Source organism: Schistocerca americana, chromosome 6 (assembly GCF_021461395.2).
Source record: "Schistocerca americana isolate TAMUIC-IGC-003095 chromosome 6, iqSchAmer2.1, whole genome shotgun sequence".
Classification (NCBI taxonomy): Eukaryota; Metazoa; Arthropoda; class Insecta; order Orthoptera; family Acrididae; genus Schistocerca; species Schistocerca americana.
In genome coordinates, this window is record NC_060124.1 from 334,289,197 (window position 1) to 334,313,568 (window position 24,372).

The 24,372-nt window shown below is 39.1% G+C and overlaps 1 protein-coding gene across 1 annotated transcript in view; it reads left to right on the forward strand.

Moving 5' to 3' along the window:
• Nucleotides 1–524: 524 nt before the first annotated feature.
• LOC124620120 (probable cytochrome P450 6a13) overlaps nt 525–24,372 on the forward strand; it is a 72,209-nt gene continuing 48,361 nt past the window's right edge. Inside the window, exons 1-6 of the mRNA XM_047146791.1 lie at nt 525–834; nt 2,646–2,877; nt 3,160–3,348; nt 4,839–4,972; nt 14,503–14,710; nt 21,165–21,307. Coding sequence (XP_047002747.1) covers nt 525–834; nt 2,646–2,877; nt 3,160–3,348; nt 4,839–4,972; nt 14,503–14,710; nt 21,165–21,307 — 1,216 coding nt within the window. The remainder of the gene's footprint in view (nt 835–2,645; nt 2,878–3,159; nt 3,349–4,838; nt 4,973–14,502; nt 14,711–21,164; nt 21,308–24,372) is intronic.

The following is a 24,372-nucleotide window of genomic DNA, read 5'->3' on the forward strand; positions in this document are numbered from 1 at the left end:
AACTGATCTTCCCCGAGGTCGGCTTCTATCAGTTGTTCCATTCGTCTGTAAAGAATTCGCGTTAGTATTTTGCAGCTGTGACTTATTAAACTGGTAGTTCGGTAATTTTCACATCCGTCAACACCTGCTTTCTTTGGGATTTGAATTGTTATATTCTTCTTGAAGTCTGAGGGTTTTTCGCCTGTCTCATACATCTTGCTCACCAGATGGTAGAGCTTTGTCATGACTGGCTCTCCCAAGGTCGTCAGTAGTTCTAATGGAATGTTGTCTACTCCCGGGGCCTTGTTTCGACTCAGGTCTTTCAGCGCTCAAGTAAACATAACTAACAGCGGTGAACTACAAATAAAAACTGACAATCGATAGACAAACTGTTTCACTAGGACTGCCAACACGCAAAACAAAAACGATACGAACTTATGCACCTGCCTCAGAAAAACTACAGAATCACACCCGATACCTCAATAACGACAGAGGTGACGTTTAAGGAGGAAGTGAAAAAAAATGTCGGTTGTGAGTGCGACTCAATGGATGGCGAGGCTGCTATTAACCGGCCGCTGCACGCCAATTACAGGCTCCGGAAGCGGGGCCCGGCGTGCGGAGCGGCTGTGTGCCCGCGAGGCGAGCCAGGGAGACAGCCGGCGGGAGCGACCGGGTCATGGCTGGCACATATCGCCGTAATTCCGCCACCGTCCCTAACAATAATTGGGAACAATTGGCAGCGATCCGGAGCCCAGCGTGACCCTGGGACCTCGCTTCCGACGGCAATCCGTCCGCCGTTGGCCGCCACTCGCCGCCGACACTCACACCGCGCGATCCGCCGCAGCGCGCCGGCAGGTAAGCGGGTGAGAAGTCAAGCTCTGCGGGCAGCGTTCCGCCGCGCCCCGCCATGTGATTACTCCGTATACCGATCACAACTCTACAACGCACAGTAACGATCTTTCCTGGGAATTTTGCTTTTTACCTTTCAACCGCAGATGACATTTTACTTAAATCGATTACGTAAACATCGTGCAGATCGTTGTGAACCTCGTAGTGCTGTGGCAGCAACGACAAATAAGTGCGAATATCTTGACACTTTTTTACGTGCCATCAATTGAATATCTTTTTTAATAAAAATGATCAAATCTATAAATTCGTCAAAATCTTTTCTCACACATCTCGTTTCTATGACACCGTGTTTTAGACAGTAAAAATTTCAATACCAATTTGCAACTTTTTCCTGTTGGTATTAGAACTGTTCTTCTCTAACGCCACATTTCTGGTGCTCTGCAGAGCCTACAGTGGACATGATAACCTGATGTCTCTCAGTATATCACTGTGTTTTTTGTTCACGTCAGTGCAATAGACTAGTCTTGACACAAGGTGCTTTGTTTTTGTGTGTGGTGAATAGTTTATTGTACTGCAGAGCATAAAGAATAATTTTGTCATGTACAAAAAGTGAATAAGGAATTATATCTATTTGTTCAATGACATACTGTAAGATATCATAGTATCCTGTCTGATTTGGATACTGATGAATACTGCTTACTTTTATAATGTAAAATATAATGTAATAGAAACAATATGGATGAGGAAAAATCTTGGATGAATTTACAGCCTTCATCGTTTTAAATTTATAAATGTAGTTCTTCTCCAGAATGATTTATTCTACTGCAGTTCAGAAAGAAAATAGGTCTGTCTGTCTGAACAGTGAATAAGGAATTAGTTGTGCCTATTCAACACAGGGTTTCATGACTGCTGCAGACTTTGTAGAATGCTGCAAAAGAAACAAGTTCAAAAGTAGAATATATATACTGGAGTGATGTGATACTGAAACACACACACACACACACACACACACACACACTCCCCCTCTCACCCACTCACTCACACACACACACAATGTTTAGATCAAACATAATAACCACTAATACACATGATACATTTTTATTGTGTAAGTTCAGAAATTTCTTTCCTCACATGCACACCTCTAAGTCAGAGCAGTTATTTTAGTTTAAAGAAACATTTGGAAAAGCTTGTACCTTAGCTTTTGCTTCAAATGTTTGTCTTCAGTCTGATAGTCCTCTCTTCTTGCATACCATTTTTAGTCTCTATACAGACACTGTTACCTTTTTCATATAGTTAACAATAAAATAGACGGAATTACATAAACCCCTGCCACATTTTCCATATTGTATCAGTATTTAATGTTGCATATAAATATGTATACCATCACAACTGAATTACAACAATGACTCTATTTTAGGGTGTTTTTGATGTTAACAATAGTATAGTAACTATTTTGTAAATAGTTTACTGCAGAGATATTATGCAGTGAAGAGTCATGTTAACAAAACATTCAACGTTGCAGTAAGTTAGTAGCAGTGGCGAAATGTAACTTGCCAACTGTTTATTCACTTCTAGTTAATGAGGCTATAGACTATCCAGTGCATCCATTGTGTGGTGCATGCTTGCCTTTACTCATTTCACTGTATGTTACGATCTAGGGATTTGCATTATAATATTTATCTACAAAAAAGTACTTGTTTCCATTGTTGTTTTATTATTAAAGAACCCATATCAAATTCATTTATACTTTGAATTTCATTACAATAGGTAAGCCACTCTGTCCTTGTGTACTAATTTCTTCCATAAAACAATTTCAGTGCCTGCGTGGGCTATGGCATCTCTTTTGGAAATATTTCCACTATGGAGATTGGATTGCTTACTATTTTTAGTGGCAACAGTAAGTGTACTCTATGCTTATATGATGTGGAAATACAGGCACTGGCAACTACAAGATGTGCCTTTTGTGAAACCAGTATTATTCTTTGGTAATATTGGTGATTATATCACAAGAAAGAAAGCCCTTAGCTCTGTGTATCAAGATTTGTACATGTAAGTAGGAGAAGAAAAACTGAAGTACCATAATATAAAAGTATTGCAGAAATTGATAAATACTAATTTCAAGAAGTTACATTATCAAGAAACAGAAACTTTTTTATGTGGAAAGAAAATACCTGCTACATCAATATAATTTTTTTTCTACTGATGTGATTCACCAAGCTACTTTTTAATACTGTCATTAAAAGTAAAAATGAAACAATTACTTGTGAAGAAACTACATTTGAACATAAAATATCAGCTCAATTTTTATGTTGAACTCAACGGTTTTTACAGGAAGCTGGAAGACCATCCATATGGTGGTTTTTACAAGTGTCATCAACCAGCAATTTTATTGCGAGATCTGGAGCTAATAAAGACAGTTCTAGTTAAGGAATTCCACAATTTTAGTGACAATGAATTCCAAGTGAGTGAAGAAGTTGACCCAGTAGTTGGAAAATGTCCATCTGCACAGCATGAGGAAAGGTACGCCATGATGTCATGTGCTCTTATATCTCTCTTGCTTCAGTGTTTCAATAACAGTGTTGTCAGATTTGTGTACTTCTGTACTGGTTGTGGTGAACATGAAAAAAGTGAGGGAAACACATGAGTAATGATATGATATGGAGGATGCACATAAATATGAATATGGCATCAGGAGGAAGCTTACTACAAAGCAGGCAGGGACTTAGCATACTGCACACAATCCTGCATGTGACGAGATGGGAGAGGGAAGAGTAGATTGCAGGATGGATTTATTTTATTTATTTATCATGTAGGTCCAAGAAAACTAATTATAAAACATTGAGATTTCTATACAAAGAGCTATAAAATGAACTGAAGGGAGATTTACAGAATCAAATAATGAGCGTTACGAAACTTTTGGTGTGGGACTGGTGGCAGGCAATGGCTTAAAGATTGGATTAAAACTGTCTAGGGTTTGGAGAGAGGATCTTTATTCAGGTGCAAAGGTTCTGAATGAGGCCCTGTGTGACATAAAACAAGAAACTGAGAATCCCTACAAAGTTAAAAGAAAGTCTATGATAGTGACATAGTAAATCAACAATCATGTAGAGTAAGTACAAACACTCTCAAATAACATTTGGTACTGTATTTTAGCACCATTCCAACATACTTCTATCATACTAAATTTGGGCACAGAGATCTGAAGACGGTCATAACCATCTGAAACAGTTAATTGTTTATTGGAAAACTGTATCAAAGTCTGAAACTAGAAACTTTTCAACAGTTCCTGGATTGTTGCTATCCTCCACAAAGATAATGCCATGATTCAAAAAAATTAAGAACATTTTTTATTAGCCTTCCCCATAAATTTTATTTTTTATTAATATTCAAAAGCTAAAGACCCTTGTTAGCTGCATAATGAATAGTAACAGGCATTGTAAACACACGTTCTTTTGTTGCAATTGTATATAAATACTAACCTGTGATAAATATTTTGTAGCTCTGAAATATCTCAAAAAGTGTAATTTAAAATATGAACCTACATCTAGCTATGCACTGCAAGCCACTGTATGATGTGTCGTATAGTGTACATAGGATACCAAAATAATTTGTTCCCTCTTCCCATTCAATATGATGATGCTACATGGGAAGAAAGGCTGTTGACACACCTATGCAAGATTCTGAATTTCTCTGATTTTACTACTATGGTCATTACTTGGGATATACTGGTATGTTGGAGGAGGTAATACTTTTCCTGACTCATTCTGGAATTTGAGCTTTCAGAGATTTGTGACTGAGATTCTACCTAATGTACAGCATTGTTCTTGCAACAGAGTCCTCATCCGGCTCACTTGCACATAAAAATAGCCCCAACATATAATTACAAATCATATATGTACTGTAAGTTTTGGATACACATAAACTAAGCAAGAATGTTTCTGCTAATATACTTTAAATGCAAAGTCTCAATTTTTGTGGATATTAAAATCAGCACTTCTCTATCATTGCAGATGGAAAGACACAAGAAATCTCTTGACTCCAGCAATGACAGTAGCAAAAATTCGACCAATATTCCCTCTGATGATGGAAGTTACCAAGGAGGCCTTGGTATACTTAGAAAAATTGCCAGAAGCCAGGAGTCAAGGTTTGTTATACATATACACTGAGGTGACAAAAAGTCATGGGGTAGCAATATGCATATGTACATACAGTGACCATACAAAAGTTTTAAAAGGGCAGTGCATTGGCAGAACTGTCATTTTTACTCAGGTAATTGATGTGAAAAGGTTTCCAATGTGTTTATGGCTGCATGCCAGGAATTAACAGACTTTGAATGCATAATGGTAGTTGGAGCTAGATGCTTGGGACATGCCATTTTGAAAATTATTAGAGAATTCAATAGTTTGCTACCCACAGTGTCAAGAGTATGCCAAGAAACCACATTTCAGGCATAATCTCTAACAATGGGCAATGCAGTGGCTGACAGCTTTCTGTAACAAACAAGAGCAGTTATGTTTGCGTGGAGTTGGCAATGCTAACAGACAAGCAACACTACATGAAATAACTGCAGAAATCAATGTGGAACATTTGACAACCATATCCATTAGGACAGTGTGGTGAAATTTGGCATTAATGAGCTATGGGAGCAGGTGACCATCATGACTGCCCTTGCTAAGAACACATTACCTGCATCACCTAACCCGGGCTTGTGACCACATCGATTGGACCCTAGGTGACTGGGAAACCATGGCCTAATCAGGTGACTCCCTATTTCTGTTGGTAAGAGTAGATGCTAGTGTTCAGTGTGGCATGGACCCTGTGAAGCAATGGACCCAAGTAATCAACAAGACACTGCACAAGCTGGTGGTGGTTCCATAATGATGTGGGCTGTGTTTACATGGAATGGGCTGGGTCCTCTGGATGTTCTGCTATGTGGAGATGATTTTCAGCCATTCATGGATGTCATGTTCCCAAAAAATGATGGAATTTTAATTGATGACAATGCACCTTATCACTAGGCCATAAGTGTTCACAGATGGTTTGAACAACATGCTAGACAATATGAGTGAATGGTTTGGCCACCCATATTGCCCAACATGAATCCCATCAAACGTTTATGGGACATAATTGAGATGCCAGTTTGTGCACAAAATCTTGCACTGGCAATTTTCACAATTATGGACAGCTATAGAGGCAGCATGGCACAATATTACTGCAGAAGACTTCCAACTACTTGTCGAGACCATGCTGAGTTGATGCACTACTCCAAGAATATTAGGTGGTACCTCATTATTTTTGTCACCTCAGTGTACTACATACATCAAATATTAAATAGTTGCAGTCTGGTTGCTTGTATAATAGATGACTTTTGTTTTACTTTTATTCCATTAAGTACTGCAGTACATTTCATTATTGTTATCATTTGAGAATTAGGCATTAAATAAGCACATAAACAAATTTGTGAGCACTGTAACTTACTTCCCAAATTTACTTCATCAGAGTGAAAACACACACACACACACACACACACACACACACACATGCTTTCTTCACTTGTTTACTGTTGTATAAGTTTCCAGCGACATTGGATGTAAACCCTCTTTTTTGTTTAATTATACACTTCATCATACTTCATGTTCTCTGCATGGCATGATAAAGGAGAGCCTTTGGGGCTACTGAGTGATTTCAAGTAGTCATCTGTCACTAGAACTAACTGGAATTCACAAACGTTTTTTGAATGTTACATTACTAATATAAGTTTGCTATGCTCCACACAAACATAAAAAATCCTGAATGAAACCTCTCACACAACTGATAAAAAAAAGCTGTTACATTGAAATTTGTAGTATTTCTTCATAGTACTTGTATTTGCTATTCTGTTTTCTTCAGTTGCTTGACAAACACTTACATGACTACACTGATAACTTTCTAAGAAAAAGCATTCTATTCACTGTAAGGAAAGAGGTAATTTACATTGGGCATCATTATCTATTAGCAGGAATTTTCAATTTCTAATGTGATGTACCGGTAAACAAATAAGTTGTTTAGGGAGTTAATACTATGGCATGTCTTCATTTTTTTTTATTTGATAGACTGCCAAACACTTAAGTGTGATTTTCAGAGTATCCATGTAGATGTAGACTTACATATGAGTTCACATAACTCTGTTTTGAACTGACTGAATGAATAAATAAATATATACAGAGAGCAAGGCCTTGTATCACAGATGTGGAAGTTACAGTAAATTCATTATTTCTTTCATCAGCATTACCACAGCAGGACTAATAGCAACAAAGAAATATCAAAATTGAATTTCTTATTTCACATATCCATTAGTAAAAGGTATTATTCAGCTGGGGGAAAAAAAATAAGCCTGCAAGAGGAAGAAGAAAATATAAAAGAAATGGATGAATAAAATAAAACTAAAAATAGTACATCAAGCAAACAATATAGAAAGAGAGGCTTCAGTGAGAATGGCATGAAAAAGCAATGACAAGTTACTTTTTATATGAAACACAAAAGGATAAGTTGTGCAAATGTGATAAAAACTAAAGGAAGACAACTTAATGAATCTCTTAAAATAAAATAATACATGAAGCATCATTATTCAAGGACTATTAACCTTACTTTTTGATGTGGCAAGGACTTAACTTAGCATTTTGTGCATGGGTGCAGAAAATGAAATTCACATGTAACTAGGAGCTTCATTGATCATAGTGTACTTGCTGGCACTAGTTCTCAAAGTGGATGATTTCACCAGATGAACTGAACAAAATGTGTTTCTCACCATCCTGTTACTATCATAACCCTTCCTTTATTCCTTCTTATTGTCATTGCACTAATGGCTCAGTACTTAGTGTAGTAGCATACAAAACTATGACAAAAGAAGGAAATAATTCTGGTTCAAGAAGCTATTGGAGATACGACAAAAACCGGAGTAGAAAAGGCCAGCTTGTTGATGAAACAATTAGGTAGATGAATGTAAATGTTAAGATGGGAAATCAGTGGTATAAGCTAGTGAGGTAAAATTCAACCAGACATCCAAAGAAACAAATCTGTGAAAGATGACAAGATACTTAAAACAAACCAAACAAGAAAGTCAGTAAATTAATGTTGTCATATAACTGAGGGTATAAACACAAAAACTGAAAGTAATTTCCCTGAAGAAAAGCATGAAATTGTTAGACAATGAAATGAAAATGTGAAGATTCTCACAGTGACAACAAAAATGCTACTTTGCTGGCAGGAGTATATCAAACAATTGCTTAATGTAAAAGAGGAGTCTGATAACATTTCTATAAAAGGCCAGCAGGCTGGCATAAAAGAACTATATGATCCAGATATTCATTCTGTTAGACAGAACACTGAGTCAAGCAAAAATAATCCGCAGATTTTTTTTAGTTTTCTTTGGAGCCACTGAACTACAAGGGGCCTGGGGATATTGAAGTTTCAGATTACTTGATATTGTCCCAAAAAATCTATGAAATGATTGACAAAATCAGATTGCCATGAAATAGATAATTATATTCATTTATTTACACTGTTGAAGCAGATGTTAAAGTTCAGAATATACTTTTAATTCTAAATTCAGTCTAAAAGCTGTCAAATTCTACATCTGTTACTTGGGTTATGCATGACAAATTACAAGAAGAAAGAATAACTGGTTAATATTCACCATCAGGAGGCAAAATATTAAGTGCTGCTAATAGAGACATATAAATGCAGAACAGAAACTACCATAGTTTCAGAGCTTTTAGTTCCTTCCTCAGGGAGGAATGAGGAATAGGTTGGGGAAAACTTTAACTGTGAAGATCATAAAATTCTATGTAGAAAATTGAAGTCTTATGTCACTAACAGCATCCCTATTGTATAGATGGAATATTAACTCCATAACAGCAAGCAGAGGATGTATGACAATGTAACAATAATGTAGAAAAAATATATTGCTGCTTACCATGAAGATGATATGTTAAGTTGCAGACAGGCACAATTAAAAGACACTTACGCTTAAGCTTTTGCCCACAGATTTAATCGGAAAAAGAGAAATACACACCATTCATCCACATAAGCAAGCATACATAACACACACATGACCACCAACTCCAGCAGCTCGTGCAAGAATGCTGCTATCGTGTGGGATGGAAGCAACAATCAGTAAGGGGTGGGGAATGGGGAGGGATAGCAATGTACAGATGGCAGAAGGGAGGAGCACTGACTGGCAGTGTGTGCAGAGACTGGAATGCCAACAGGTGCAGTGTCAGGAGGTTGTAGGACAGGAAGTTGGGAAAAATGAAGGGAAAAAGGAGAACAGCATGGAGGGATGGTTGGGTGGAGGAGGTGATAGGACAGAGGAGCAGGTGGAAGCTGTTGGGTGGCAGGTGTGGGGATAGTATGTTAATGTAAGGGGGGGATAATTACAGGAGGAGAGAATGTCTAGTAAGGATAACTCCCATCCGTGCAGTTCGGGAAAGCTGGTGGTGGAGGGCAAGATACAGATAGCTCAGGTAGTGAAGCAGCTATTGAAGTCAATCATGTTTCATTAATCTCCATGTTGTGTCACACAGTGGTCTGCTTCTGTTCATGGCCACATTTTGGCAGTGGCTGTTCATCCTAGTGGGCTGTTTGTTGGTAGTCATACCAATATAGAAAGCTATGAAATTATTGCAGCAGAGCTGGTAAATGAGAAGGCTGCTTTCACAGGTATGATGATGGATTAGGACAAACTTGTGACAGGACTGGATTAGGAAGTGCTGAGTGGGGGGATAAGGCAGGTCTTGCACCTGAGATTATCACAGGGATACAATCCCTATGATGAGGGGTTGGAATTGGGAGTGCCAAAGGGATGGACTAGGATATTGTGGAGGGCAACGAAACACCTCTGTCAGAGGAGTGGCAAGATCTCAGGTGGAATGTCCCTCATTTCTAGGCATAATGATAGGTAATCAAAGTCCTAGTGAAGGATGCAGTTCAGTTGTTTCAGTCCATGGTGGCACTGGGTGAAGAAGGAGCACTCCTTTGTGACTGGTTCTTGGGGGTGGTGGGAGGATTTTAGATGCGAGGGGAAAAGGTGAGGTCTTTGGACAGGATTGAAACTTCTGTGGAGCTAAGGGTTTTGATGGAAAGATTAACAACAGTGTTACAGGAAGGTTTTGGCTCTGGATTTGGTGCAGTGTTGGGGAATGTGGTGAGTTGGAAAGGTCAGCTAGGCAGGCTTTAGGCACTATGAGGGGTGGATGAGGAGGAACACTGTGTTTAGGGTGGGGATTGGATACTAGTACCCCAAGGTGAAAGTAAGATGTCAGCTGGTTGAGTAACTTATGGAGGTGGTGTCCATCTAGAGGAGATTTTCCTAACCAAATCTCATATCTGGTTCAGTTTCATTGACAATATCTTCATAAACTGGACTCAGGATCAAGACAAACTATCTTCATTCCTTCACAGCCTCAACAACTTCTCTCCCATCCTCTTCATTTGGCCTTCCTCAAGCCAGCATGCCATCTCCTTCTCTCCAGTGGCTCCATCCACACGTCTGTCTACATTAAACCCATCGACCACCAACAGAACCTTCAGTTCAACATCTGTCATCCCTTTCACATGACAAAATTCCTGCCAAACAGCCTGTCCACCTGGGGATGGTACATCTGCAGTGGCCAGAACTCCCTGGTTATTAAGCTGAGGGCTTCACCAATGCCTTCACAGACAGGCACGTTTCCTCAAACCTGGTTCACAAAAGATCTCCTGTGTCATTTTCCCTCACATCCCAAATTCTCTCACTGCCCTCAAGAACCAGCCACAAATAAGTGCCCCCTTTGTCACCCAATACCACCCCAGACTGGAATGTATCGTCGTGCCCTGAAATGAGGGACATCCTACCCAAGATCTTTTCCACCCCTTCTAAAGTGGTGTTGTGTCATCCACATGACCTCCACAACATCCTAGTCCATCCCTATGCCACTCACAATCCCAACCCCTTGCCACAGGGATCATTTCCCCGTGAAAGACCCAAATGCGAAATCTGCCCAGTCGCCCCACCCAGCACTTCCTGTTCCAGTTCTGTCACAGGTTTATCCTGCTTTATCAGTGGCTGGGCCACCTGTGAAAGCAGCCTTGTTATTTACCAGCTCTGCTGCAATTAATGCATAGCTTTCTGTATTGGTGTGACTATCAACCATTAGAATGAACGGCCACCACCAAACTGTGGCCAAGAGCAAAGCAGACCACACTGTGGCACAACATGCTGATGAAAGTAACACACTTCATTTCAGTGGCTATTTCATTACCTGAGTAATTTGGATCCTGCCCTTCACCACCAGCTTTTCTGAACTGTGCACATGGGAGTTATCCTTACAACATATTCTCTGCTCCTGTAACTATCCCTGTCTCAAACTGCGGTAGCATACTCTACCCACACCCTCCACCCAACAGTTTCCAGCACTCTCTGCCCTATCACCTCCACATTCTCATCTGCCAATTTATTTGTTTGCCACCCTCTGCCATTGCATCCTCCCACCTTTCCCTGTTCCTCTCCTTTTTGCTCCATTCCTCCCACCTTTCTGTAACACAATCTTCTGACACTGTGCCTGTTGGTATTCTAGTCCCTGCACACTCCACCAGAGAGTACTCCACTCTTCCCTTCCCCCTGTGCTACCATCCCTTCCTGTTCCCCACCCCTCCAGATTGCTGCTTCTATTCCATGTGATAGCTGTATTCTGCTCCAAGCTGCAGGAGTTGGTGGTCATCTGTGCATTCTGTGTGCTTGCTTGTGTGAATGAATGGTGTATGCTTCTCTTTTTCTGGCGAAGACTGTGGCCAAACGCTTATGCGAAAGGGCTGTTTAGTTGTGCCTATCTGCAACTGACATATCATCTTTATGGTAAGTAGCAATCTATCTCTTCCTACATTGTTGATATTCCTACTTATAGATTCCATTGTTAGACTGTGTCACAAGTACAAAAATAACCTCAGAATGGCATACACAATGTGTAGAGTGCCAGAGAGATTAGCACTGGACCAACACTTGTTTCTAACATGCAGAACTGATCTTTGAATGAAGAGCAGTTCAAAAACTGTAGTGCTTTCTGAGAACACAAACATACTAATCAAGGATCCAAACTCAACCTTAGAAGACACATCTCAGATGATAGCTGAACAGGCCTACAAATGGTTTAATGTTTAAGCCTTAATCTCTTAATATATCATATTATACAATTTACAACAAGTAATGATGACCTTTTAGCACCGGAAGTAAACATTAATGATCACGCAATGAATGTAGTGCTTGTGTCTCTGGATGTTCAACTGGATAAGAAGTTAAAATGGAGTCAAGACATTGATAAACTAATCTGAAGGCTTATTTCAATGTGCTATGCCCTTAGAAGCATGCTCCACTGTGCCACTGCATTGACTTAAAGTCAAGTGTTGGCTTATTTTGCACATTTTTATGCTGTGTTCTCTTCTATAATTACCTTCTGGGATAGTGCAACCAAAGTAAATTGCTTTGTACTTGGTCACTGGTACACAGCAATATAGACCAGAGGGCACTACTGTCATGCACTCCTGCTGTGGCACCACACTGAGTTCCAATCTGTTGCCATCTAGATAACACTCACAATAAAGGACCAATTTCTGCCTCTGTTACAAGACTGTCAAAGCAGCACGTGGAGCTATGTCTTAATTCTGACATCTGGGTCTGGATATAAACTGTATATAGCAAGCATCTGCTGCGAGTGATATCAGCTGCCCCAATGGACACTGATATCTGAAATGGTTTTCCTTGTCAAAATGCAAGATTATTCTGCTGATCGTAGTGTGTAAGCAAAACCAAAACATGGTGACTCTCATAGAATTTACACATCAAGATCAGTTGCAGTTCACATCTGACTCAGTTCACACCAAGTTCACGTCTGAGTGGCTACTGTTATACATTTCTAGTCTACATCAGCTGATGATTCTTCGTTCACCACCAAGCAACAAGCTGCTGTTTATGAGTGTTCAACAGACTGTTCAACACCAAGTGCCTAGTGAAGTTATTTGTCAGAGACAGAACACAGTACTCTCAAAAATGGCAGTTCAGCTAAATATTTATAGATTAGATGGCTATCTTCATTGTGTTAGGCAAGTCAGCATGTCCAGTCATGCATCTATTAATGCTCGAAGCTGAGTATTACTTCAAATAAACTTAATAAATGTTTATTATTTGATCCACTTTGTGTTGTTCATCTTTTGTATGTTTTAGAGCCCTGTGTTTACATAAAGTTGCAAATGTGCAGCTACCTTATACAATATGGGTTGAACACAGATTATGATCACTCACACTGGTGGTGATGCAGAGACAGCTGAAACAAACAGGTGGTTCATCTGGGCAATGATGGCACCATTAATGAAGTGAACAGCTAGCCAGAAGCAAGGTCCAGATAGTAGGAAAAATTGTCATAAGCATTTGCAAACAGTCCAAGGAGTGATCTGAACTGAAAAACATAAACACAGCCAAGGTCAGTCACTCTACTCTCAACAGCGTATAACGAAGGCTTCAGAGAAAACTGGGAACAGCCATATATGCGTGCGGCAGTGATGTTGATAGACACTGTTACATTACATGCTTGAGATGGCAGTGGGAACCTCTACAGAGGCTAGCTGTGTTTGTGGTATGAAGCCACAGTATCTCTGGCCTTTCCTGTGTATTGATGCCAAAGCTGGGTGGGAAATCCAAATCACTGCCAGATACCAAAACTTGCTTCCCTGTTGAGAGTTTGGAATGGAGTTATGTACTCTGGTGGTAAGATATTCCCACCTAATATAAAGCAAAAAATTGGGATTACAAACCAATTCAAAAGAATATCTCTTTAGACACACTTTCTACAAATTGTCTGAATATCCAGACTCAGGTATTTAAAATATCTGTTATCACATGGCAAATACCGATATTCATTATAAAGTTGTATGACAGGTAATAATGAACTATAAATAGGGCTCAGTGTACATAAATGTAAAAATATTTTCTTTTAAAAATATTATTGCAATTAAGTAAATGTTAACTTACTAATAACAGATAAACAGCAACTATGCAAAAAGGCTGAGGCAGCAGTTTCTTTTAAAAGTAACAGTTTTATTACTAATTTACTTGATTAAATTTTGATGGCATGAGTTTGAACAGTATTAAATAGTATAGTGATAGTACAATATAGAGGTTAAGTTTCTATGATGTATTTGTTTCATGTTAATGTATATCTTGACTCATTCCATATTCCTGAAGGTTCTTCTTCTTTATGGGATCTATAGAAAATGATGAATGAATTACTGATTGTGAAGGCAGGGCAGGTGCCCAGGCCCCAGATTGAGAGGTATCTGTATTAATTAAGCAGAGTCCTACATGTAAAACATGAGAAAGAAATTCTTATATATATTTATTTGTGTTAAACTGTTGTATCATCTCTGATGAGAAATTCTATCAGCCAGATTTACTTAATGATGAAGCAGATTCTTGTAGTGTACATGAAAAGCTTAGTGTAGATGAAAAACTTATTCTAAAATTTGTGTTCCACAGAGCACTACATTGACAGTTAAATTTATTTGAAAATTCAGCATAATGATGGAATAAAAGTAATTACCACTAATATATTTTTTATTAAGAGGTAGTTCAAGCTTTTTAATCATTGTCATTGGTTTTCCCTATAGATGGTGTGGATATTAAGCAGTTTTCACTTCAGTTTGCAACGGATATCATTGCATCAAGTGTCTTTGGTCTTAAAGGAAATGCTTTCAGAGACCCGGAGGCTGATTTTTGGAATATGGCTCAAAACATAGTAGTGCCAAATTTATGGAAAGATCTAAAGCATTTTGTAGTTGTTAAAGCACCAAAGCTTGCTGAAATTCTCGGATTCAGGTGAGTGAAATAAGATCTTGCTGAGGGAACTGGAACTCAGTATAAAATACACACACTCACCCACCCACACACATACACCCACCCACCCACACACATACACTCTCTCACACACACACACACCATTTATTATTTCAGCAGTAATGTTGTTCCTAACATTACTGGCTGTTTAGACCAAAGAAGACAGAACATCAAAAGGATAGAGGGTTGTGCAAGGGACATATAACAGACTATGGCTTGGAATCAGGAGGATGATAACCAATGGCAGATTGGCGGAGAATGCGAGGGAGTACAGAGGAAGAGAGGGAGGATGGATACAGTGAGTGTAGGCTGGGTCGCAGCAGGAACTAATTTTATCCAGCTTGTAGTATCTGATCAATAATTCCTAATGACCAGACATGTCTAATCTTATTTTGCTTGAGAAATTTTCAGGGGCACTAATAATTTGCCCATACCACATTTTGAAATTTGCAACCTGGAAAGAGCTTGATAGTCACCCCTGTAGACAAAGTTTACGACAGTATGATTATGAACTGCAGTAATGACTAGATTGAAGGATTTCCGTGATCAATAGACATATTTACTTAGAAGCCTTATCCTAAGGTGCAGGTTAGGGGTGGGGGAAGGTGTCAGTGATGCCTCTGGGAATGAACAGAAGTACATAATGACTGTCAGTGTGTTCAAAATGTTTTGTGTCAATGGTTATTATGCTCCCATCAAAATCATCTATGTCATTATAAACCAGGACCAGTGATGTGATACCTATGGTATACTTTTTTCCTTGTCTTCTATAAGGTCCAACTGATTCCTTGTTCCTCACAGTGAATATCATATCTATAGACACTCTCATATTCTCATTACCATGATCTTACTGTTACTAAACCTACCCTTACCAATGTAAAGAATATGTTGTACAGTTGACAATTAAACTTCATGTATAAGCTTTTTTAAAAAAATTTAGCAACAAAATGAAAGGATAGATGTTGCTCATCACTTAGAGGAGCCACTGAGTCGCAAGCAAGTACAGTGAAATAGACTGCAAATATTATTCAAATAGCCAATGTAGACAACAAAACTCACAGACATTCCCACAAGCTCAACTTGCACACAAATGACTACTGTCATCTCCATGCATTGAAGCTGAAATCTGGCTGTGTCTGAGGAGAGCAACAATCTGTGCTGGGGAGGTTAGTGGTAGTACAGAAAAGGTATGGGGCAAGGAGGAGGAGAGGTGCAGGTTAGGGGTGGGGGAAGGTGTCAGTGATGCCTCTGGGAATGAACAGAACATGGTTGTTACCAGACAGTGGACTGGTGGATGCAACACCAGGACACTGTGCACTTTACTCTGGGGGGTGGGGGGTGAGTAGAGGGAAGAGGACAGAAATGTGAAAGGGATAGTGAGGTGTGCTGGCGGGGTAGAAGGCATGAATGGGAGCAGGGAATGGGGTAGCCAGATGGTGGACTGGTATTGGTGAAGGTTGAGGCCAAGGAATATATGGCAAAGAAATATATTGCCGAAAGAGCATCCACTTGTGTATTTCAGAAAGGCTAGAGTATAGCCATTGAAATCAAGCAAACTGTGTTGTGTGGCATGCTCAGCAATTGGTTGGTCCAGCTATCTCCTGGCCACAGCTTGGTGGTGACCACTCACATTGTTAGTTGCAGTGCCCATGTAGAATGCAGTATCCTACTTGCAGCTAAACTGTAGATTGCATGGTTGTTTGCATAGGTGGCCATGCCTTTGATGGGGTAAGAGAGGCCTGTGACAGGACTGGAGCAGGTGGTAGTGGGTGGATCTCAAGAACAGGTCTTGTGTCTAGGTTTGTTGTGGGAATGTGAGCCACATGGAAAGGTGTCAGTTGAGGTATTATGTGTCATCATAATAGCTCAACTTTGTGCACATAATTGATGATTAGCTGTGTCATTGGTATGTGTTTGTCCACATGATTATGAAATTTTCAATGGTTTTGGAGCAGAGGTGGAACAGGGAAAGACAAGGATTTTGTGTAAGTTGGATGGGCACTAGAATTACACTGTGGAAGAGGTGGGGATAACTGGATAGGATTTTTCTCATTTGAGGGAATGACAAGAGGTAGTTGAAACCCTGGTGGAGAATGTGATTCTGTGGCTCCAGTTGGTAGTGCCACAGAGTCACAAGAGTGGTGCTCCTTTGTGGATGTGCAGTGACTGTGTGGCGGTGATAAGTGACTGGAGGGACAAGGCACAAGAGATCTGTTTCTTGACAAGGAGTGGAGAATAAATTCACTATTTTTGGAGAGAGATGGCTTGTCACTACAGATGTGACAACCATTGGTGGCTAAGTTGCATGGAAGGGACTTCTTGGTGTGGGAAGGGTGACAGCTGTTGAAGTAGAGGTATTAATGGTGGCTGACAGGTTTGATGTGGACAGAGATACTGGTGTTGCCATACTTGAGGTGGAGGTCAATATCGAGAAAGGTTGCTTGTTGGGCTGAAGAGGCCCAGGTGAAGTAAATGGAGGAGAAGATGTTGAGGATCTGGAGGAATGGGGATACCATGTTTTGATCCTCAGTTCAGAACATGAAAATGTCATTAATAATTGTGAACTAGGTGATTGGTTTGGGTTTCTGGATGGTTAGGCATAGGATGGTGACATGCAAATTCCCATTGCTGTATCAAAAATTTAAGGGACTCCCTCAAAGGAGGAGGAATTGTGGGTGATGATATAGTTGGTCATGGTGATAAGAAAAGAGATTATAGGTCTGTAGTTGCTGGGGTGTTGTGAAAAGTGATGTTCAATAGCGGCAAGTCCATGGGCACTGGGGATGTTAGGTGGCACTCCTGGAAGAAAGGATATTGCGGAGACATGGCTTAGCAGTTCTGCATGGTTCGCAGGAGAGCTTCTGTGAAGTTTGGAAGGTAGGAGATGAGGTACTTTAGCAGAATTAAAGCTGTGAGAACAGGCCGTGAGTCATGCTTGGATAGCTCAGTTGGTAGAGCACTTGCCCGCGAAAGGCAAAGGTCCCGAGTTCGAGTCTCGGTCTACCACACAGTTTTAATCTGCCAGGAAGTTTCACATCAGAGTTAATTTGCAGCACTTTTGGTGAATGTGATTGCCATTCACCTCCATAATTGTTAATGAAGAATATTCATTAAAAGCAGACTCAGAACACAGTATATAACATTGCACTCAGTGCAATACTGAAGATTAGCAGTTGTTCCTCTACTCTTTCCATGGAATCTTGTATATTTCTTCTCTTATTATCCACAACAGTAATCCATTCACTATCAGTTCCTCTCAACACCATAAATAGAAAATGTCTCTCTACACTCAGTTTTGTAATTTATTCTCCGTCCACCTGGAATATGTGTCTGCCATCAGAAGTTGGAAAATAGATATACTCTACTTTTTTTTTTAAAAAAAAGAAAAAAAAACTGTGGATAGATATTTTCATGCGTTACATTACTGAATTGAAATTTTTGTTGCTTACACTGCTAGAGTCATATGGTGGTACTTTTTCTATTCAATATGGAAGTGGAAAAAGAATACTAAGAATATTAGAAGTGGAGCCAAGGTAAGAACAGCAATTGCAGGGCTGAGAGACATACATATTTATCATACAGCTGAAAGTACTTTTTCTATATTTTCATGTATTTCAGCTCTACACCAGTTGTTCCTCCTTTAGTGACTGGTAAGTAGATGTTCCATTTCTTGTTTGTCTATACATATATTTACACACTGTATGTATCTATTAATATACAAAATAAATTACCACATAAGTATAAAAAAATTAATTTCCATACCAATCTACAAGGAAACTGATAACTGAACGGGTTGTTGAAGGAAAATACTAATCCACAGGAGTGGATTTTGAGTTGTTGCATGTTACGTGTTGGAATAAATACAAAGAAAAAATTAAAATGCAATAAGATAAAACAGTTTTATGCAGAAGACAGTTCTATCTATCAGTACATGTGGAATTACTTCTTATCAGCATGTGGTGCATTCAAGTATACTACAGATGAGGTGATCAGATCTGTCATAAGTTAATTGAGGGTTAGCACTTTCCTAAGCTGAACCCTTCAGTTTATTGATATATTAAAATAGATAAATTCTACCAAGCACAGTTATGTTGACAAGATTAACAAATACTTCTAAGTGCAGTTTCTAGAAATGGAAAGGCTGGTTTTGTAGAAATATTTACCAGCTACTAAAGTGGAAATGATGAAGCAATAACATCCCTGTGTAGTGCTTACAATGGCATGATTAAAGCAGCCCATTGAGTAATAAATTCAATCCATGTGACTGACAAAAATTTCAGAGATAAAGCGCGGTAGTGAGTGGCTGAGCAACACTAGAATGATGTAAAGATTTAGACAAAGCCAGATAAGCCAAAAATATCGACAGGTGGAAATTGTCACCTGTTAGTGTGGCAGTTCAATATGATCCAACAATGTCTATTTAAAAAGTGGAAAGTCAGACTCAATTAAAAGAGTTTATTATACATTATATACACATTTGCAGAACACCTGACACCTTGTGGTATCTGTAAAGTTTTGAATGTCCATGCCATATCCATTTGTGCTGTGCAACAAGGAAAATACCATGACTGGTAGTGATGGATTTGATGTAGGCAGCATGTGGATCACAGTTGAAACTCAATTTATCAAGTGTGACCACACCATTCCTCAAAACTGACAATGTGGCATGCCATATCCAGCAAAGATATCCCTGGAATTATTTAGCGTAAGTAATAATCAACCCTGGCTAGTACAGATATGGAACAGTCAATTGCACAGTGCAAGCATTTTACACTTCATCAGATTCACTGTAGTTCATGTAAGATGAAGCCCACCCTCCCTGAAACCTAGTAATTTTACTTTCTTGTTTAATACCTTGGACTTTTCCACATTTAATGGAATAGGCATTATCTGACCTGCAAACTCTTCCAAATTTATCCCACTGAATAAACTTATTGTAGGATGTATGAAGAGTGCTATTTCCTAAAGTAATCTTGGAACACTAGAGAAGCTCACATAGCCATTTGTCCAATTCCTTTACCACATTCCAGCCAATGATAGCTAACTTTGTTATTTGTTTTATAATCAGAGTGCTGAGCATGAATGCAACAACACCGTGCACAGTGCAGACATACCATAGTTTATGATTTCTCCCCTGTACATGATACAGTAACAGCAGTTACTTGAGCCACTGTTGGTCACGTTTAGAATTAAGGTCACACCTATGTGTTTGATTTTTTATGACATTACTGATAATGAGGCCACTTACTGTAGCCATTTTTCATTTCAAACGTTTTCATTTCAAAATGAAAAACACACTGTATCTGTGATAAATGTGCAATAACAAAATAACAAAACATTAAACACTATTTCATGTTTACAGAGACTGTTTCCAGATGTTGAAACACACTGAATTATTTATTAACAATAAAAGGGAAAGAACATCAAACAATGGAAAAACCAGGATGGAATGTAACAATATTGTGAAAATAAAAGTTGCCACTCACCATATAGCAGAGATGCTGAGTCGCAGATATGCCCAACAAAAAGACTGTCACAAATGTAGCTATTGGGCAGTAAGGCCTCTGTCAAAATTAGATGACAAACACACACATACACACTGATGCAAATGCTATTCACACACACATGACTGCAGTCTCAGGCAACTGAGGCAACTGAGTGTGGCCTCAGTTGCCTGAGACTGCAGTTATGTGTGTGTGAGTTGCATTTGCATGAGTGTGTATGTGTGTATCTGTCATCTAATTTTGACAAAGGTCTTATTGGCTGAAAGCTATATTTGTAACAGTCTTCTTTTTGTGCCTATCTGTGACTCAGTATCTCCGCTATATGGTGAGTGGCAGCTATTCTTTTCACAATAAGGGAAAGGATAGATTGCTACTCACTGTAAAGATGGCACACTGAGTTGCAGACAGGCTCAATGAAAGGACTGTTACACATTTAATTTTTGACCAAAACCTTCTTCAGTAAAGAAAACACACAGACGTTCATTCACACAAGCAAGGACACTTCATGCATACATGGCTGCCATCTCCAGGAGCTCCAGTCTGAGCTGCCAGAGATGGTGGTCATGTGTGTGTGAGGCATGCTTGCTTGTGTAAATGAAGGTGTGTGTGTTTTCTTTACTGAAGAAGGCTTTGGTCAAAAGCTAAATGTGTAACCATCCTTTCATTGTGCCTGTCTGCAAGTCAATGTGTCATCTTTACAGTGAGTAGCAATCTATCCTTTCCTTTCTATTATTGACATGCCAACCTGGCTTTTCCATTGTTTGAACTATTTATTAAATTCACCTACACCTCTCGTGATATATGTGCAACATTCACAGATGTATATAATAATAATAACAATAAATTCAGTGCAGAAACAATTTCCTTAATGTTCTGACATATTTATCATTGAACCTCGACTACTGCAATTTCATCAATCATTTTGCCCACAGGATAGTTGATGCTGAAGTGTCAGACTTCTTTTATAGAGCAGTGAAACATGTTGTTTCCTATCGGGATGAGAACAATTTCAAGAGGATGGATTTCATGCAAACGATGATGCAGATACATAAAATAGACTCAGATGAGAACACAGGTCTGTTAGTGTTTCATTGTCCTCTTTTAGAATTTTTTTCTTCATGAATGCTGATGTTCTTGTGTGCTTCTATGCTTCTATGAAAATGAATGATCCAATTTAGAATTGTTTCTGCTTCTAGCATTTTCAGAACTGTCGAATAGTTATTTTCTGTAAAAAAGTCAGATCTTAGACTGTTTTATTGATTTGCTACCTGTATATTCCTAATGATCTTTGGAGAAAAGAGAACCACTTGTATGAATATCAAGAGCTCAGATGGAAACCCAGTTCTAAGCAAAGAAGGGAAAGCAGAAAGGTGGAAGGAGTATATACAGGGTCTATATAGGGGCGATGTTCTTGAGGACAATATTATGGAAATGGAAGAGGAGGTAGATGAAGATGAAATAGGAGATAAGATACTGCATGAAGAGTTTAACAGAGCACTGAAAGACCTAAGTCGAAACAAGGCCCCGGGAGTAGACAACATTCCATTAGAACTACTGACAGCCTTGGGAAAGACAATCCTGACAAAACTCTACCATCTGGTGAGCAAGATGTATGAGACAGGCAAAATTCCATCAGACTTCAAGAAGAATATAATAATTCCAATCCCAAAGAAAGCAGGTGTTGACAGATGTGAAAATTACCAAACTATCAGTTTAATAAGTCACAGCTGCAAAATACTAAAGCGAATTCTTTACGGATGAATGGAAAAACTGATAGAAGTCGACCTCGGGGAAGATCAGTTTGGATTCCATAGAAATGTTGGAACACGTGAGGCAATACTGACCCTACGACTTATCTTAGAAGAAAGATTAAGGAAAGGCAAACCTACGTTTCTACATTTGTAGACTTAGAGAAAGCTTTTGACAATGTTGACTGGAATACTCTCTTTCAAATTCTAAAGGTGGCAGGAGTAAAATACAGGGTGCGAAAGGCTATTTACAATTTGTACAGAAACCAGATGGCAGTTACAAGAGTCGAGGGACATGAAAGGGAAGCAGTGGTTGGGAAGGGAGTGAGACAGGTTTGTAGCCTCTCCCCATTGCTGTTCAATCTGTATATTGAGCAAGCATTAAAGGAAACAAAAGAAAAGTTTGGAGTAGATATTAAAATCCATGGAGAAGAAATAAAAACTTTGAGGTATGCCGATGACATTGTAATTCTGTCAGAGACAGCATAGGACTTGGAAGAGCAGTTGAACGGAATGGACAGTGTCTTGAAAGGAGGGTATAAGATGAACATCAACAAAAGCAAAACGAGGATAATGGAATGTAGTCAAATTAAGTCGGGTGATGCTGAGGGAATTAGATTAGGAAATGAGACAATTAAAGTAGTAAAGGAGTTTTGCTATTTGGGGAGCAAAATAACTGATGATGGTCAAAGTAGAGAGGATATAAAATGTAGACTGGCAATGGCAAGGAAAGCATTTCTGAAGAAGAGAAATTTGTTAACATCGATTATTGATTTAAGTGTCAGGAAGTCGTTTCTGAAAGTATTTGTATGAAGTGTAGCCATGTATGGAAGTGAAACATGGACGCTAAATAGTTTAGACAAGAAGAGAATAGAAGCTTTCAAAATGTGGTGCTACAGAAGAATGCTGAAGATTAGATGGGTAGACCACATAACTAACGAGGAGGTATTGAATAGGATTGGGGAGAAGAGAAATTTGTGGCACAACTTGACAAGAAGAAGGGATCGGTTGGTAGGACATGTTCTAAGGCATCAAAGGATCATCAATTTAGTATTGGAGGGTAGCGTGGAGGGTAAAAATCGTAGAGGGAGACCAAGAGATGAATACACTAAGCAGATTCAGAAGGATGCAGGCTGCCGTAGGTACTGGGAGATGAAGAGGCTTGCACAGGATAGAGTAGCATGGAGAGCTGCATCAGACAGGTCTCAGGACTGAAGACCACAACAACAACAACATATTCCTAATGCTGTATATGGCATTGGAAGGGATCCTAGAAATATTTACAATCTCATGGTTGGTTGGTTGGTTTGGGAAAGGAGACCAGAAAGCGTGGTCATCGGTCTCATTGGATTAGGGAAGGATGGGGAAGGAAGTCGGCCATGCCCTTTCAGAGAAACCATCCCGGCATTGGCCTGGAGTGATTTAAGGAAATCACAGAAAACCTAAATCAGGATGGCCGGACGCGGGATCGAACCGTCGTCCTCCCGAATGCGAGTCCAGTGTCTAACCACTGTGCCACCTCGCTCGGTTACACTCTCATGTCAGAAAGTATACTTACTAGTGGTTTTCATGCCATAAATTCACACAAAGAGTCAATCAGTCTAGAAAAAGAAGACAGAGATGAAAATTTGATGTTAAAGAGCATGAATTAATTTCAGTCAATGCCAAATCTGACCAGGTTCACTAAGTGATGTACTTGAGATGTTGCTCATTACTTAACTCTCCTATGGTTTAATAACAGTTTTTGGAGCTATAATTTTCATTCCAGAAGTTATTCGATCATATTGGCAACTAATTTTGTATAAGTAGCTAATACTAAAGCAGTAAGCTGTAACCAGCACTTTTAATCACAGCAGAATGTTTATGAAAGAACTGCTTGCTTCTCACTGGTACCTGACTATCCCACAATAATATAAGACAGAAACACAGTGACAAATCAAAATTATTTTTCAGAATGAATTTTCAGTTTCTCCCTGCTTTCTGTTATAATGGCAAGACTCCATACAAGTAAGAGAGCTGTGTTAATCTCACAACATTTTAAATTCATAAGTTGAGCTAGTGATTCACATCATCAAAGACATTTGTAATGCCACAGTCAATACCAATATGTCAAATTTTCATATGTAGCTATTTGTTTTATTTATTATCTGTACAATGCATTATGTACTGTACAATGTATTCTGGCTGCCTAAAACATAAAATTTTATTGTTCTTACTTACAGTTGCACACTCTGTTTTACAGAATATAATTTATGAGATTCAACAAAAATATTAAAAGGATACTTCCTGGCAGATTAAAACTGTGTGCCCGACTGAGACTCGAACTCGGGACCTTTGCCTTTCGCGGGCAAGTGCTCTACCATCTGAGCTACTGAAGCACGACTCACGTCCG